The sequence below is a fragment of the Hemiscyllium ocellatum genome, chromosome 25 (assembly GCF_020745735.1).
Source record: "Hemiscyllium ocellatum isolate sHemOce1 chromosome 25, sHemOce1.pat.X.cur, whole genome shotgun sequence".
Lineage (NCBI taxonomy): Eukaryota > Metazoa > Chordata > Chondrichthyes > Orectolobiformes > Hemiscylliidae > Hemiscyllium > Hemiscyllium ocellatum.
The window spans coordinates 55,415,545-55,432,283 of record NC_083425.1 but is presented as its reverse complement, the minus strand read 5'-3'; the positions used below and the strand labels follow the sequence as shown (position 1 = coordinate 55,432,283).

The following is a 16,739-nucleotide window of genomic DNA, read 5'->3' as shown; positions in this document are numbered from 1 at the left end:
ATTAAGAAAGAATGCTAAGAGCTATAGGATGGGTATGTCATGTCTAAAACATCCTGCGCTGATCAATGAAATGTACAGCTACATAGGTGTCTGTCAGCTCCACAAGGCCTGAGTTAGGTGTCAGAGTTAGTCTGAGAGCAGGCATGATGTTGTGGTGAGGCTGGTAGCATGTTGATGTAGAGTTGCGTAGTTAAAGGGTCAAGCAGGATGGTGGCCATGGAGCATGCATGGGTGCTGTCCAGAAATTTGGGAAATTAGAGATAATTTTGTTCATAATGTTGAGAATGTGATTTTTTTTCATTCTTGCTTATTTTGTCACCATACTCACCATGGCTTGGACCACTAACAGGTTTTGGGTGGGGGAATTCGCTCACTGCTAAATTTTATAAAACTGTGCTTTGGCCTCAGCTGGAGCAATGGGACTAATTCTGGGGCACTGCACAAAAGAAGATGTTACTCATCCCCAGAACTTTCAGATGCAAAGATGGGCAGGAGAGTCCAGAGACAAGAAGGTTGCAAGATGTGCAAGTAGCAAAATCATAAGGGGTCTGTGAAGCAGATGGAGATGGACTGTTACCATTGTCGAAGATTCAAGAACCAGATGACAGGGATTTAAAGCGCTTGACAAATGAACCAGAGGTGCCAAGAGAAAAAAACCTTTAGGTAGTGAATTGTTAAGAACTGGAATTCCGTGCCTGAGAGTATGATGGGGACAGATTCTGTAACCTGAAGAGAAATGGTAGAATGGATTAGAATATCCTTTATTAGGTTATATCACGTGGTATCCAGGAAGAACTAGCCAACTGGATACAAAATTGGCTTAACAACAGCAGACAGATAGTAGTTGTGGAGGGTTACTCAGACCGGAGGCCTATGACCAGCCTGATACCATAAGGATCGGCGTTGGGTCCACTGTTGTTCATCATTTATATCAATGCTTTGGATGAGAATATAGCAGGCATGATTAGTAAGTTTGCAGGTGCCGCCGAAATTGGTAGTATAGTGGACAGTGAAGGTTATCTCAGAGCACAACAGGATTTTGATCAACTGGACCAGTGGGCTGAGAAATGGCAGGTAGAGTTTAATTTTAAAAAAATGTGAGGTGTTGCATTTTGGTAAGACAAAACAGGGCAGGACTTACACATTTAATGGTAGGGCCCTGGGGATGATTGTCAAACAAGAGAACTGGAATGATAGTTCCTTCAAAGTGACATCACAGATAGACATGGTGGTAAAGAAGGCATTTGACATGTTTACCTTCATCGGCCAGAGCACTGAGTACAGGAGTTGGGATGTCATGTTATGGCTCTACAAATGATGGTAAGGCCACATTTGGAGTAATGCATACAATTATGGTTACTCTGCTATAGGAAAGATATCATTACACTGAAAAGGGCGCAAAAATGATTTACAAGGATGTTACTGAGACTGGAAAGTTTAAGTTATAAGGAGAGGTTGGAGAGACTGGGACTTTATTTTCCCTGGAGTGTAAGACATTGAGGAGTGACCTTATAGAGGCTTATAAAATCAGAAGGAGCATAGATAAGGTGAATAGTCAAGGATTTTCCCCAGGGTAGGAGAGTCCAGTACTAAAGAACATAGGTTACTTCTCAGATCCTTTTACAATCTTTCCCCTTGCACCTTCAACCTTTTTCATACAGAGGTTGTGTGTATATGGAATGAACTGCCAGAGGAAGTGATAAAGGAAAGTACAATTACAACATTTAAAAAAAACATTTGGACAAGATACATGGATAGGAAAGGTTGAGGGGGATATGGATCAAATGCAAGGATATGGGACTCATTCAGATTAGAAAACCTGGTATCCATGGACGAATTGGGTCAAAGGGCCTGAATTCAGGCTGTACGACTCTGTGGATTTGTTGTTGTCTGGGCGGCGATCGCAGAGGTTGCAAGGTCGGTGGGGGCGGAAGTGACGTCATGGTTTGCGGCTGCGGTTGCTGCCGCGGGCGCTGCGTTGTCTGGGCAGTGATCACGGAGGCTGTATGACTCTGTGGCTTGCAGAATAAGAGGGAAAAGGTTGGGCAACGGGACAAGCTGAGTTGTTATCACAGAGAGATGCCATGGACAAAATTGTTAGAACGGCCTCATTCAGTGCTATAAATGTACCTGAACTTGAAAGCCTCATCAAAGAGCGGGTTGAGGTCATTATCTATGCGTCTAGTTGTTTTGTTCTCTACCAGTGGAAAGATGTGTTTGGGTTCCAGCGTCAGTTCCACAAAAGGATCACTGGTACCTGCACAAGGAGAGATAGGATGGGAATGAGGAAGAGATTCAGAAAGTGTAATGAGACAAAAACACATCTCCTCAGCCAGAAACACCACTTTCTTTCTTACCATTGGAATCCAATGGCATGAGATTAACAGCATTTAGGATTTCCACATGGAGCCTTTTCCCTTCAGTGTCGTAGCAGACTTTTATAGTCACGGCACCATACTTGGAATAGTCATCAGCAGTCTTAAACAAAAAAGTGGAGGTGTCATTAGGGAGAAATGCATATTTAATTCTTTTTGTTATTCAATGGAAGGAACAATAAAGAAGGGAAAAAAAGCTTTTATATAGCAGCATTCAGGTTCTTAGGATTTTAAAAATTCATTTATGGGATGTGGGCATCACTGGCCAGGCCACCATTTATTTCCCATCTCTAATTGCTCAGAGGGCAGTTAAGAGTCAAACAAATTGCTGTGGGTCTAGAGTCACATGTAGACTAGATAGGGATGGTAATTTCCTTCCCAAAAGGAAATAAGTTAACCAGATGAGTTTTTCCAACAACTGATAATGGACTCATGGTCATGATTAGACACTTAATTTCAGATTTTTATTGAATTCAAATTCCACCATTTGCCATGCTGGGACTTGAACCTGCGTCCACAGAACATTTCCTGGATTACCAGTCCAGACATAAAAACCACTAGGCCATTCCCTCCCCATAATGTCCCAAAGTGCTTCACAGAAAATTAATTATGTTTGAATAAGGAAGTGGGGCAGCCAATTTATGCACAGTGAGTACTCACCAACTGCAATCAAGGATAGATAAGTGTTAACCACAATATCAGGAATACTTCCTTCATTTTTCAATGAGGTATACTTTATAATGACAGATCAAATGGATCTCAGTTTAGTAGTACACCAGAATGTCAATCTGGAAAATGTTCCATGTACCTGGAGTGAGATTTGAACGTGGAAGTTTCAGAGGAAATTCAGTTCTACATCAAACAGCCCCAGAACATCTGCTATCCCTTGAGTTCATTCAATTTCACAGAGCATTAAAGGTTTACAACACAGAAAAGAGCCCTTAGGCCCATTGGGAGTGCACCAGTCAAAAACAACCACCTAACTATTCTAATATTTCCACCACTTGGCCCTTAGCCTTGTGTACTTTGGCATCACAAGTGCACATCTAAATACTTGTTAATGTTGTGAGGGTTTCTGCCTGTGCCACACTTACAGGCAGTGATTACAGATTCCAACCTCCCTCTGGGTGAAAACGTTTTCCTCATTTCGTCTCAACCTTCTGCCACTTACTTTAAATCTGTGCCCTCCCTGGTCAATTCTTCTCTATCAAGGCAAAATGTTGCTTCCTATCCAACCTCTGCATGCTCCTCAATTTTATACATCTCAATCATGTCCCCTCTCAATCTCCTCTATTCTAAAGCAAACAATCTGGTCTGTCCAATATAACTTCATAACAAACTCTCTAGCCCAGGAAACGTGTTGGTAAGTCTCCTCTGCATCTTGTCCAGGGCTAACCACATTGCACCTAAAGTGTGGATTCCAGAACAACACACAATACTCTTGCTGTGGCCTAACCAACATTTTATACAGCTCCAACATAACCTCCCTGCTCTTAAACCCATGCACATGAAAGTCCCTCTGATCCTTGGTAATCCCCAGGGTCCTATGATTCATCATGTATTCCCTTGCCTTGTTTGTCCTGTCCAGGTGCATCACCTCATTCTTGTCCAGACTGAATTCCATTTGCCACTGATCAGTCCATCTGACCAGCTCGTCTATATCTTCCTATAATCTAAGGCTATCTTCCTAACTATTCACTACCCGTCAATTTTTGTATCATCTGTGAACTTTCTAATCAACCCCCTATATTCAAGTCTAAATCATTTATAAACAACACTGATCCTTGTGGGTCTTGACTGGACACAGACTTCCAATTGGAAAAAAAACCCTTCAACTGTCACCCTTTGCTTCCTCTCATTAAGCCAAATGTGGATTAAATTTACCAAGTCTCCTTGAATCACATGGGCTCTTACTTTTGCTATTAGTCTCCAATACGGGACCTTATTAAAGCCTTACTGAAGTCCATGTAGATTACAACAAAAGCATTGTCCTCATCTCACGGTGGCACAGTGGTTAGCACTGCTGCCTCACAGCGCCTGAGACCCGGGTTCAATTCCCGACTCAGGCGACTGGCTGTGTGGAGTTTGCACGTTCTCCCCGTGTCAGCGTGGGTTTTCTCCGGGTGCTCCGGTTTCCTCCCACAGTCCAAAGATGTGCGGGTCAGGTGAATTGGCCATGCTAAATTGCCCGTAGTGTTAGGTAAGGGGTAAATGTAGGGGTACGGGTGGGTTTCGCTTCGGCGGGTCGGTGTGGACTTGTTGGGCCGAAGGGCCTGTTTCCACACTGTAAATCTAATCTAATCTAATCTCAAGAAGGGGAGTAGAGACAACCCTGGAAATTATAGACCTGTGAGCCTTCCTTCGGTTGTAGGGAAAGTGATGGAAAGGGTCATAAGAGATAGGATTTATAATCATCAAGAGAGGAATAAGTTGATTAGGGGTAGTCAACACAGTTTTGCGAAGGGTAGGTCGTGCCTCGCAAACCTTATTGAGTTCTTTGAGAAGGTGACCAAACAGGTGAATGAGGTTAAAGCCATTGATGTGGTGTACATGGATTTCAGTAAGGTGTTTGATAAAGATCCCCACAGTTGGCTATTGCACAAAATACGGAGTCATGGGATTGAGGGTGATTTAGTGGTTGGATCAGAAATTGGCTAGTTGAAAGATGGTGGTTGATGGGAAATATTCATCCTGGAGTTCAGTTACTAATGGGGTACCACGAGGATATGTTTTGGGTCCACTGTTGTTTGTCATTTATACGAATGACCTGGATGACAGCATAGAAGGATGGGTTAGTAAATTTGTAGATAATACTAAGGTTGGTAGAGTTGTGGATAGTGATGAAGGTTATAGGTCGCAAAGAGACACAGATAAGCTGCAGAGCTGGGCCGAGAGTTGACAAATGGAGTTTAATGCAATGAGTAACAGGAATGCAGAGTACTGGGCTAATGGTAAGATTCTTGGTAGTATAGAGAGATCTCGGTGTCCAAATACATAGATCCTTGAAAGTTGCCACCTAAGTTGATAGGTTTGTTAAGAAGGCATACGGTGTGTTAGCTTTTATTGGTAAAGGGACTGAGTTTCGGAACCATGAGATCAAGATGCAGATGTACAAAACTCTGGTGTTAGAGTATTGCGTACAGTTCTGGTCACCACATTATAGGAAGGATGTGGAAGTTTTGAAAAGGATTTAGAGGAGATTTACTAGGATGTTGCCTGGTATGGAGGGAAGGCCTTATGAGGAAAGGCTAAGGGACTTGAGGCTGTTTTCGTTAGAAAGAGGAAGTTGAGAGGCGACTTAATTGAGACATATAGGATAAGCAGAGGGTTAGATGGGTTGGACAGTGAAAGCCTTTTTCCTCATATGGCAATGGCTAGTGCAAAGGGACATAGCTTTAAATTGCGGGGTGATAAATAAAGGACAGATGCCAGAGGTAGTTTCTTTACTCAGAATAGTAGGGGCATGGAGTGCACTGCCTGCAACAGTAGTAGACTCGGCAACTTTAAGAGCATTTATGGTTATGATATTGACCATTTAGAGAATTACAACACAGCAGCACCTCGCCCATATCCCCCCAATGCTTCCTATTCATATATTCTTTTAAATGTGGATAGGTATATGAACAAGTGTAGGTTTGATGGGCTTCAGATTGGTTCCACAGGTTGGTGCAACATCGAGGGCCGAAGGGTCTGTTCTGCGCTGTAATGTTCTATGCTCTGTGTACATATCTGACCCAATAAAGTCGGTCAGACATGACTTTCCCTTAACAAAACTATGCTGACTGTTTTGGATTAATCCCTGCCTCTCCAAATGCAGATTGATTCTTCCCAAAACACAAGAAAAATTATTTACAACTAGATTAATTTAATACATCAAACAATGTCAGGGAAGATTCCTGCCTACCATCCTGTCATTGTATCTCAGCTGCATTATCAGAAATGTGTCCACTCACATTTATCCTGAAACAGATTCCCAGTTGTTGCCAAATGTTTCCATGTGGATTTCTCTCCATGAGGAGTTGAGTTGTGACTACCCAAACTAACTTTATTCTATCTTGCCAACAGGTAAGAGGATCCAAACCCACCATGTAAAAGAAGACAGTGTGTGATATGGCACAGGGGAGGGCCATTTAGCTTATCATGCCGATGCTAGCTCTTTGAAAGAGCTCTCCAATCAGTTTCACTCCCCTCTCCTTTTTCCACAGTACGTACAAACTCTTTCTTTGCAAGAATTTATCCGATTGCAATATGAAAGTTACCACCTGCACACCACTTCTATCAAAATGAGCATCTTCCCATCAAACCAATACAAATAATTTTTAAAATTGAAAATCTACTGAAAGGATTATTGGCATGCTAAATTTAAATTTCACATCAAAATAGAATGGATAGAGCTACTTCAGGAAAATCATTCACTGTGGTAAAAAAGGTCAGACATTAAAACCAAAATAATCCAGATTGAGTGACATGATCATTTTCCCAGAACATTAAAAGGGTATGAACACTGCAAATGAAATCAAAAGTCAACTGAATTGACTTAGATTATCAAGAAAGAGACATGGCAGATAGGGACAGGGGAATATGGCAGGAAACTTTTGTGGGATATGATGGGAAGGTATTGAAGGGACAGTTGATTAATTTCTACATCCTTGTGTTTGAGTCCCTCCATGCACTAGCACCTCCCTTCTATATAGCCTCTTCAAGCTTGACAACATTCCCTGAAACCTTCATTCCTCTGCTGCACCCACTATTTGCCTCGACATTGGCAGCCACATGTTGCACCCGCTTGGCTCCTTATGCTAGAATTCCTGCCCTAACCCTCTCCACCTCAACATCTCCCACCTCATTATAAGTCACTTCCATGACCAAATCTGAGGTTCCTTTCCTTTTGCCTGCTTTTGATTAGTATCCATTTTCCTTCTGCTCCTATCTCTGTGAAGTATATTCAAACATTAATGTTGTGAAGTCAATGTAAATTGTTGCCTGATTGTAATTAATGACAGTCAATGTAATGATATATAAATATATATATAATACCAGAGAGTGCATCAACAGAACCTATTCTCAGAGCTTACATAGTCCCTGCTGTATATCAATAATATTATTGATATACAGCAGGGACTACGTAAGCTCTGAGAATGGTCAGGATTCACTGAGATTAACAGGACCAACAACACATGCCAGATTCTTAATCTCATTCCAGGGGCTGGCCAGTTTTATTAAAGAGAGTGACTCCCTCCACTCTCAAAGGAACCATCGAATCAGGCTTAGTAGCAGCACCATTTATGACACTGAAGGAGTTAGAATTCAATGTTCCTGTCATCTTTCAGTTTCCCGACAACATGGAACAGTCCTCAGAAAATATTAAGGGATTTTCTGCTCAACCACCAGCCCCATTCCCCCAACTACCTTATCCTAAGTTCCAATCTTCCATTTCCAATCCCTGTCTCGCCTCCATCCCCACCCATCCCAATGGGGAGACCTGAATATTTCTGCTACTTTTAAAATCATGCTTAAAAAGACTGATAAGAGTGCACCTCCATGTTAGCTGGCTGATCCTTTCAGACTGAAGGCCACTGATTTTCCTTTAGCACCTATAATTGGATAGGGATGTTTTTTCATGTCAATTGATGGGGTACTTCCATGAAAAGGAGAAAGTGAGGACTGCAGATGCTGGAGATCAAAGTTGAAAAATGTGTTGCTGGAAAAGTGCAGCAGGTCAGGCAGCATCAAAGGAGCAGGAGAATCTACGTTTTAGGCATAAGCCCTTCTTCAGGAATGGCCTGAAGATTCCTGAAGAAGGGCTTTTGCCCGAAACGTCGATTCTCCTGCTCCTTTGATGCTGCCTGACCTGCTGCGCTTTTCCAGCAATTACTTCCATGAAAATCCCATCAATAACTGTTCTTCCTGTGGGCAGGTTCAGAATCTCGAAGTTGTCCTGCTCCTGCTTCCCAGTCCCGATAAACAAAAACTCATCTCATCGTGTTTGATTACTGATCTTTAATGTCCTTTAAATCTATCTAGGCTTTCCTAGAGTTTGTGATGCCTCTGCTCCATCAGTCAGACTTTCACACCTCAAATAGTACTGCATTAGAAGGCAGTCTATGCTGCAGACCTGTTGCTGGATTTTCTTTGCGTAAAACTTCTGGACTAGCTCGTGAGTGCTTGCTGCATTCAGAGACAGGTGAGCCTTCAGATCCTGAAATAAATTAAAGTAAGTTTACAGCAAAGTGTAGCAGCACATGAAAGGAACTACATTAATATGGTAAGCAAAACCACAAATCAAAAATGAGAAGTGGAAAGAATTGCAAGTAATGAAAATTTGAAATTAATATTAAAATTAAACATGAAACAGAAAACAAGTGGTTAAAATACACAGCATGTTTAGTAGAATGTGCAGAATTAACTTTTAAGGCCCACAGAAATAGCTGGAAAAACTCAGCAGGCCTGGCAGCATCTGTGCAAAGAAAACAGATTTAACATTTTGGGTCCAGTAACCCTTCTTCAGAACATTTTTCAAATTCAGCTAGGAAATAGATGATACTTTGGAAAAGACCAAAAGGAAATTGGTTTCCAAAGTGTTCAGTAGTTACTTCTCCTCTCCCCACACCCCACCTTCCAAGAGAAAGGAGACATTGTCTACACTAATACAGGGATAATCATTCTATATCAAGAGGACTGTGAATGCTTAATCATGCAAAATTGAGATTGATAGACTTCTTGACGCTGAAGAAATTAAAGGTTTTGGGGACATGCAGGAAGTTGGACTTGAGGTGTATACTGGCTAGGGAGGCACTGCATTCATTAATCGATTAACAATCTCACGTTTCTGGTGCCAGTTGGAGACTTGGCTGAAACAAGGTAGGACCAATTGATTATCCTGTACCCTGTTTGGGCGCAGGTCTCCACTGGGAACATAGGAATAGAATGAAATTAATAGGGGGCTAATGGAACTAAAGTTTATACATAAGCAGTGGCACATCTCTGGCTAAAATGTTGTGTGCAAATTCAGCACCAAGTGACCAAGAAGCTCCAAAACAATTTTACGGTCCTTGGTGATTCATTGATTTGAAGCTACACCTACATTTGGGAACAAGTCCTACCTTCAAGAGGCTATCGACAAAATAAATAGATATTAGTCCTCTCATCCCTGCAGCACCCGCAGGAGCTGAGGTCATTGATCCGACTATATTCCTGCAAAATATCAACAATGGAGTTACATGAGAAGGTATGTTGGCAGGTTTCTGCTGAGGCTAGCCTAGCAGGTCTTGGTAAAGGCAGGTGGAGAACTGGTGGTGAATACTGATGCCCACGGTGTTAGTGAGTCTAGATCACCATGACATTGTGCTGCAGCATAGATGTCTATGGGTTCTGAGTGGTACATTGGTGAATATGCTGGCAATGCCAAATAAGAACACGGACACTGGTGATATCCAACTCCTGTAGGATCTTTGCAAATGTGAAGGAATCCTTCCCTGGCTAAGTGGAAAGTCTGCTGAAGACACGTTGTGGCAATCTATTATTGTTCCAGGTATGTTGTGCCAGACCAGACATAGATAAGGCCTTAACAGACATTTCTTCTGGGTCTTGGGTGAGCTGTGAAGACGAATCAAATCATAATTAGCTCCCAGCCGCTCACTGCTCTTACGCAAGTTCTGTAAATGCTTGTTTAACTTACTTTTGAGGAAGGTTGGCTGGTCATGCTGACCGCCATGTCTAATGGGTACTCATTTGGCCCTGTTGTTAAGAACGACCTGCATTCTTTGCTACAGTCGCACCTGTTCAAGATGAATATGCCAGTCCCTATGGTTGGCTTGACTGATGTGTGTCCAATTTGGCATTGAGGCCTCATGATGCTACCAAATATTCCCACTGATGTGGAAATAGGATAACTTATGCAGATTTCTACAATATGTATGTGCTAAATCAGCTCAGCACATCTTCTGTCGTCAGCGTATTTTGGTTCATGATGAGGTAGCTGCAAATAGAGGACTTCAAACTCACAAGTATCTTTTCAGAAATATGGGATGAAGACAGCAAATTTAAACCATATGTGAGAACAAATTTGTCATTCTTGTGAATTGTCCTGATAACTGCAAGATGTAAAGCTTTGCCAAAAAGTGCATTATATCTATGTTTCAATTACAAGTTTTGCAATTCTGAGAACTCACCTTGAAATTGGTAGTCTGTAGTTCATTAAGTGACAAACCATTTCCCTCGGCATGGAAACAGTTCAGCAGATTCTGAAAGGGAAGGAAATCAGACAGTATCAATAACAAAGTAAGGGTCTCTGACCTTAGCTGATATCAAAGTAGTCAAATGTTATTTCCAAAGTCCAATTGACCTCCAAGTAATAGTCTCCAAACTTTGGAAGATATAGTTAGACTGAAAGTTTGTTAATGAAGGAAAGCGAGCATAGATTTGTCAAGGGCAAAGTGTTTAATTAACTCAGTTGAGTTTCTTAATGAGATAACAGAGATGGCCAATGTGGTGCTCATGTACATTCAAAAGGCATTAAATTTAAAGCCTTTACATGATGGATTTGTCTGCCAAGTTAAAGCTCAAGGAATAAAACAGATAGCTCGAGAATGGCTACAAATTTAGTTCAGTGACAGAAAACAATGTCAGGGAAAATGCTTGTTTTTAAGATTAAAAACTGGTTTATACTGAACGTTGAAATATTTGAGCTGGTTCATCATGCACTGAGGAAAGGCCGTAAGCAGAAATCACCAGCTTTCCTTTCAGATGAAAGGAAATACCAATATTGACAATAATAGGAGAATTTTAAAAGTTGAACCAGGTAAATTATTCACTAGGATGGGGCGAATACTTAAAATAAAAAACTGTCTGGGGAAGGGGGAATTGGTGGAATTTTGTCAGCAAAAAGAATAACAACAGGTTGATCAGCTTCAGAAACAGGCAAGGACGGAGACAAACAAAAACACAACATGCTGGGGAAATTCCACATTTCTGGCTGCATCTTAGAGAGAGGAACAGAGGTAATGTTTTGAGTCTAATGAGTCTTCTTCAGAACTAAAGAGAGAGGTGGAAAGGTAAGGGCTTTATGCTGTAGAGACAGCTGGGAGGAGCAAGAGGAACAGAAGGGAGGGGCAGGGGCTGGATTAGAGAGGGAGGGAGATTAGAGATACAGGTGTCACAGTACAAAAGGCTTGGAAAATGGTTCTGGGAACAGATTTAGGTCCAGAGTCAGTGGTAATGGAAGAATATTGGTCTACTCTGCTGTAAGAAAACAGAAGGCAGCCAGACATTGGGGCGAAATTGGGAAAAACAAACTGAAGGAAAGAGTTCATGGTCTAAAGTTGAACTCAATGTTGAATCCAGAAGGCTAGAAAGTGCTCAAACAGAAAATGAGGTGATGTTCCTCCAGTTTGCACTGGATTTCACTGGAGCACTGCAGCAGGCCCAAGATAGTAATGTGAGCATGTGAACAGGATGTTGTATTAAAAATGGTAGATGACCACATGGTCAGGTCATGCTTGCAGACTGAGTAGAAGTGTTTTGCAAAGCTGTTACACAGTCTGTACTTGGTCTCTGCCCCATAGTGGGAACTGCAGATCTCTGGAGGGAATGGGGAGGAACCTTTTAAAACAATAAGGAATAATACTACAAATTGTCATTCCCAACATAGCATTACCAACCAGGAACAGATGATTTTAATTTGAATTGATTTATTATTGAGAAATATTGATCTGTGCACTAACCAGATAAATCACACCTTACATTAGTACATCAGGGTAATAGAATAGAATGCAAAATATAGTGTTACTGCTACAGAGGAAGTGCAGAGGAAGATCAACTCTAATATACAAGGGGTCTGTTCATAAATCTGATATTAGTAGGAAAGAAGCTGTTCTTAAATCTGTTGAATGTGTTTTCAAACTTTTGTATCTTCTGTCCGAAGGAAGAGGGTGGAAGAGAGTATAACCAGGGTGAGAGCGTCTTTGATTATGTTTACTGTTTTCCCAGAGTCAATGGATGGAAGGCTGGTTTTTGTGACAGACTGGGCAGCATTTACAACTTACTAATTTCTTGAATATTGGGCAGAGAGTTGCCATACCAACCCGTGATGTATTTGGATACAATGCTTGTTATGGTGCATCTATCAAAAGTGGTAAGAGTCATTGTGAACATCTGAATTTCCTTAGCCTTATGAGGAAATAGAAGTGTTGGTTTCTTAACTGTAGTGTCAATATAGATGAACCAGGACGGATTGTTCATGATATTTACTTGTAGAACTTGAAGCTCTTGACCATCTCCACCTCAGCACCATTGATGCAGATAGGGGTGTGTCCTCCACTCCCCCTTGAAGTCAATGACAAACTCCTATGTTTTGCTAACATTAAGGGAGAGATTGTTGTCTTTACAACATTGTGTATCTCTTTCCTGAAGTCTATCTTGCTATTTGATAATGGAGATGTAGCTGAGCAGCATCAGGCTTTCATTTTAGGACAGTGGAGCTGGTGAAGTGGTAAAAACACTGGACTAATAATCCAGAGATCCAGGATATGGGCTCAAATACCACCACTGTAGCTGGTGGAATTTAATGGGAGGAAAGTAGGAACACAGCTTTGAGACAGAGGATCAGACATGATCATACTAAATGGAGCAGCAAGCTTGAATGGTGTACTCTTACTTTCTGTGCTTGAATTCCAGCACCACTCCCTCAGCAAGTTTTTATCAGCATTATGGACAGATTCCTGCATGTATTCCAAAAGAACAGTCCTCCCTATTATGAGCATAATTTTGTAAAATTACTTTCTTCAGTCCTTTAACTCATGGGTTTGGGGAGAGGGGAAATGGTGGAGGCAGTGGTGGAAGGGTGTAGAGCCTCCAAGTCAGTTAGACAGCAGCTCTATATTGGGACCGAATTTACAGTTTTAGGCACCAGGTATCACATCACATCTACTTCAAATTTGCCAAGTTATCTCACCTCCAAAGTATGGTTCAGCTTCAAATAAAACCTCTGAGAAACACCACCTTGATGTGACATTGAGCAGATGATGTCAAGTATATCTGTCCAAAGGTAACCTAGAAGGCTGTGAAAATAGTCAGAAAGTCAGAGAATGGCTAATATATTGAACTGCCATATATAACAAAAAACAGAAGTTTCTGGAAAAGCTCAGCAGGGGGAAGGATCACCGGATCCAAAGTGTGAACTTTGATTTCTCTTCACAGATGCTGCCAGACCTGCTGAATATTTCCAGCAAGTTTTTGTTTTTGTTTCTGATTTACAGCATCCACAGTGCTTTCGGTTTTTATGTACTGCCATTTATATGCCTCTCAAAGTAAAAACAAGGACTGCAGATGCTGGAAACCAGATTCTAGATTAGAGTGGTGCTGGAAAAGCACAGCAGTTCAGGCAGCAGCCTCTCAAATTTAGGATCTGGTTTGGGATCCAACCTGCAATATTGAATAACCGAATCTGAGGAGCTGGATATTTGGAACACTTTCCCTAAATAAAAAACTGACCAGCTAGATTAATTGAAAATTTCAAAATGAACATTAATTTTTCAGGTATGTTAAGGGTGATGGAACCAAATTATCAGTGATTTAAATGAATAGCAGAACAGGCTGAGATTGCTGAATGGCCTTTTGCTTCTGTCAGGTCTGGCAAGCCTTATCCATAGAGGTGACTGTTGTGGTGACTGAAGGAACATAACTTATACTGGTGTGGATAGAAGGTCTTCCTCTACATGGGAGGTAAGGAATCACCTTGGAGCAGACTAAGTTATATTAACATTGTGAGGAAAAGATCAAAACATCTTGTTCAGTGTTCAGATCAATATTTCTGTTGAGAAAGGAGTTCTCTCTGACCTGCAGCGTGCAGCAAAGCCTTGGCCCAGACAGAGGACAATACCAAATGGTTCAGGATCCTTTTTACTCTCCCCAACCTTCACAAATTAAAGCCCCTCCAACAAAGGAGGGTGAAATTAGACAACATCATATCACTGCCAGCAACAACATTCAGCATTAATACAGAAACATAGAAAATAGGAAGAGTACGCCATTTGACTCCACCAATCAACATAATCATGCTGATCATCCAACTCAGCCCCCCTACTTTTGCCATATGCCCTTTGTTCCTTTCGGCCTCAAGATTATATATATCTGTCGTATATGATCTTTAGTGCAGTAAAATGTAGTGTGTCAATTCACTGACACACAGGGAAGTCAGATGAAAAGATATAGGGAGAGATGACCGAAAGCTTCATAAAAAGGGAGATTTTTAAAGGAGGAGAAGAGTAGGAGAAAGGCTGGGAGTTGTAGGAAGGGAATTCCAGAGCACTGGACCTTGGCATGTTTGAACAAGGTCAAAGAGGGGTAACCTGAGGCCAGAATGGAACAAAAAGTGACAATAGTTTGGGGTTGTAGGATGGAGATTACAGAAAAAGGAAGATGGTGAAGCCTCAGGAGGATTTGGAAAAGCGCAGCAGGTCAGGCAGCATCCAAGGAACAGGAGTTTCGACGTTTCGGGCATAAGCCCTTCTTCAGGAATGAAGAAGGACTTATGCCCGAAACATCGAATCTCCTGTCCCTTGGATGCTGCCTGACCTGCTGCGCTTTTCCAGTAACACATTTTCAGCTCTGATCTCCAGCATCTGCAGACCTCACTTTCTCCTCAGGAGGATTTTCAAAGCAAGGATAACCTGACCCAAATACTACCAGCTGGACTAACTGTGAATCCAACATTAACTAGATGGAGTTGAAATTGGAGCTAGATAATAAGCTGTCATCAAATCAATACCCATACAGTCATACAGCCCAGAACCAAACCCTTTGGTTCACTTTGTCTGTGCTGACCAGACATCCTAGTCTGATTTAGTCCCATGTGCCAGCATTTGGCCCATATCCCTCTAATTATGTCCTATTGATATACTCCATTAAAACCAAATGAGCAGTATACTGTATACCCTCATCCACAATCACAGCAAGAACAGAATATTACTATGGTTTCCCAAAATAGTCAACTGAATGAGATAGTCAACTGGATGCTATTTTGATACTAGCTCTCAGCTTTCCACAAGTTTTGTATTCACAGCACATCACTCTAGGAGCATGGACCCCTGTCCTGAAGCCCCATTATATTTAAGGCAAGCTATTTAGACTGCATCTTTTCACCAGAACTAAACACCGATATGATTTTTCTCTCTGCAGCCTTAAAACCTGAACATCTCTTTCCACATCTTTACCCATGCCCAACTCACAGGCCAGGTCATGAAATGGGTTGCTTTCAGCAAAGCTAACCATTTTCACCCACTCATTGTCCCCTTTATCAGATTTTCTCCCCTGGCTTACTATCCACCATGCTTTTGACTACCTAACTTTCTTTCTCACTCGCCTGTCATTCGCACACATACCACTTTTTCCGAGACAGTATCAACTCTGAAGAAGGGTCACTGGACTCGAAATGTTAACTCTCCTTTCTCAGATGCTGCCAGATCTGCTGAGTTTCTCCAGCAGTTTCTATTTTTGTTTATGGTCTTTCATTCTGTAGTTCTACTTTAGTTACACACCAAATTGAGCAAGTCAGAGAGTCATAGAGATGTACAGCATGAAAACAGACCCTTCGGTCCAACTTGTCCGTGCCGACCAGATAGCCCAACCCAATCTAGTCCCACCTGCCAGCACCCGGCCCATATCCCTCCAAATGGTGGCACAGTGGTTAGCACTGCTGCCTCACAGCGCCGGAGACCCGGGTTCAATTCCCGACTCAGGTGACTGACTGTGTGGAGTTTGCACATTCTCCCCGTGTCTGCGTGGGTTTCCTCCGGATGCTCCGGTTTCCTCCCACAGTCCAAAGATGTGCGGGTCAGGTGAATTGGCCATGCTAAATTGCCCGTAGTATTAGGTAAGGGGTAAATCTAGGGGTATGGGTGGGTTGCGCTTCGGCGGGTCGGTGTGGACTTGTTGGGCCGAAGGGCCTGTTTCCACACTGTAAGTAATCTAATCTAATCAAACCCTTCCTATCCATATACCCATCCAAATGCCTTTTAAATGTTGTAATTGTACCAGCCTCCACCACATCCTCTGGCAGCTCATTCCATACACGCACCACCTCTGCGTGAAAAGGTTGCCCCTTAGGTCTCTTTTATATCTTTCCCCTCTCACCCTAAATCTATGTCCTTTAGTCCTAGACTCCCCCACCCCAGGGAAGTGACTTTGTCTATTTATTGTATCCATGCCCCTCATATTTTTATAAACCTCTATAAGTTCACCCCTCAGCTTCTGATGCTCCAGGGAAAACAGCCCTAGCTTATTCAACCTCTCCCTATAGCTCAAATCCTCTAACCCTGGCAACATCCTTGTAAATCTTTTCTGAACCCTTTCATGTTTCACAACATC

At 42.0% G+C, this 16,739-nt stretch overlaps 1 protein-coding gene across 4 annotated transcripts in view; it reads right to left on the bottom strand.

Annotated features, from left to right (window-relative positions):
- The window catches only part of unc13d (unc-13 homolog D (C. elegans)), a 169,320-nt gene that overhangs the window by 13,364 nt on the left and 139,217 nt on the right, over positions 1 to 16,739 (bottom strand). For all 4 annotated transcript variants that reach the window (XM_060844631.1, XM_060844633.1, XM_060844632.1 and 1 more), the window contains 5 exons: positions 13,327 to 13,432; positions 10,547 to 10,618; positions 8,491 to 8,574; positions 2,358 to 2,478; positions 2,131 to 2,257 (listed from right to left, as the gene is read on the bottom strand). In XM_060844631.1, the coding sequence (XP_060700614.1) occupies positions 2,131 to 2,257; positions 2,358 to 2,478; positions 8,491 to 8,574; positions 10,547 to 10,618; positions 13,327 to 13,432 (510 nt within the window). The remainder of the gene's footprint in view (positions 1 to 2,130; positions 2,258 to 2,357; positions 2,479 to 8,490; positions 8,575 to 10,546; positions 10,619 to 13,326; positions 13,433 to 16,739) is intronic.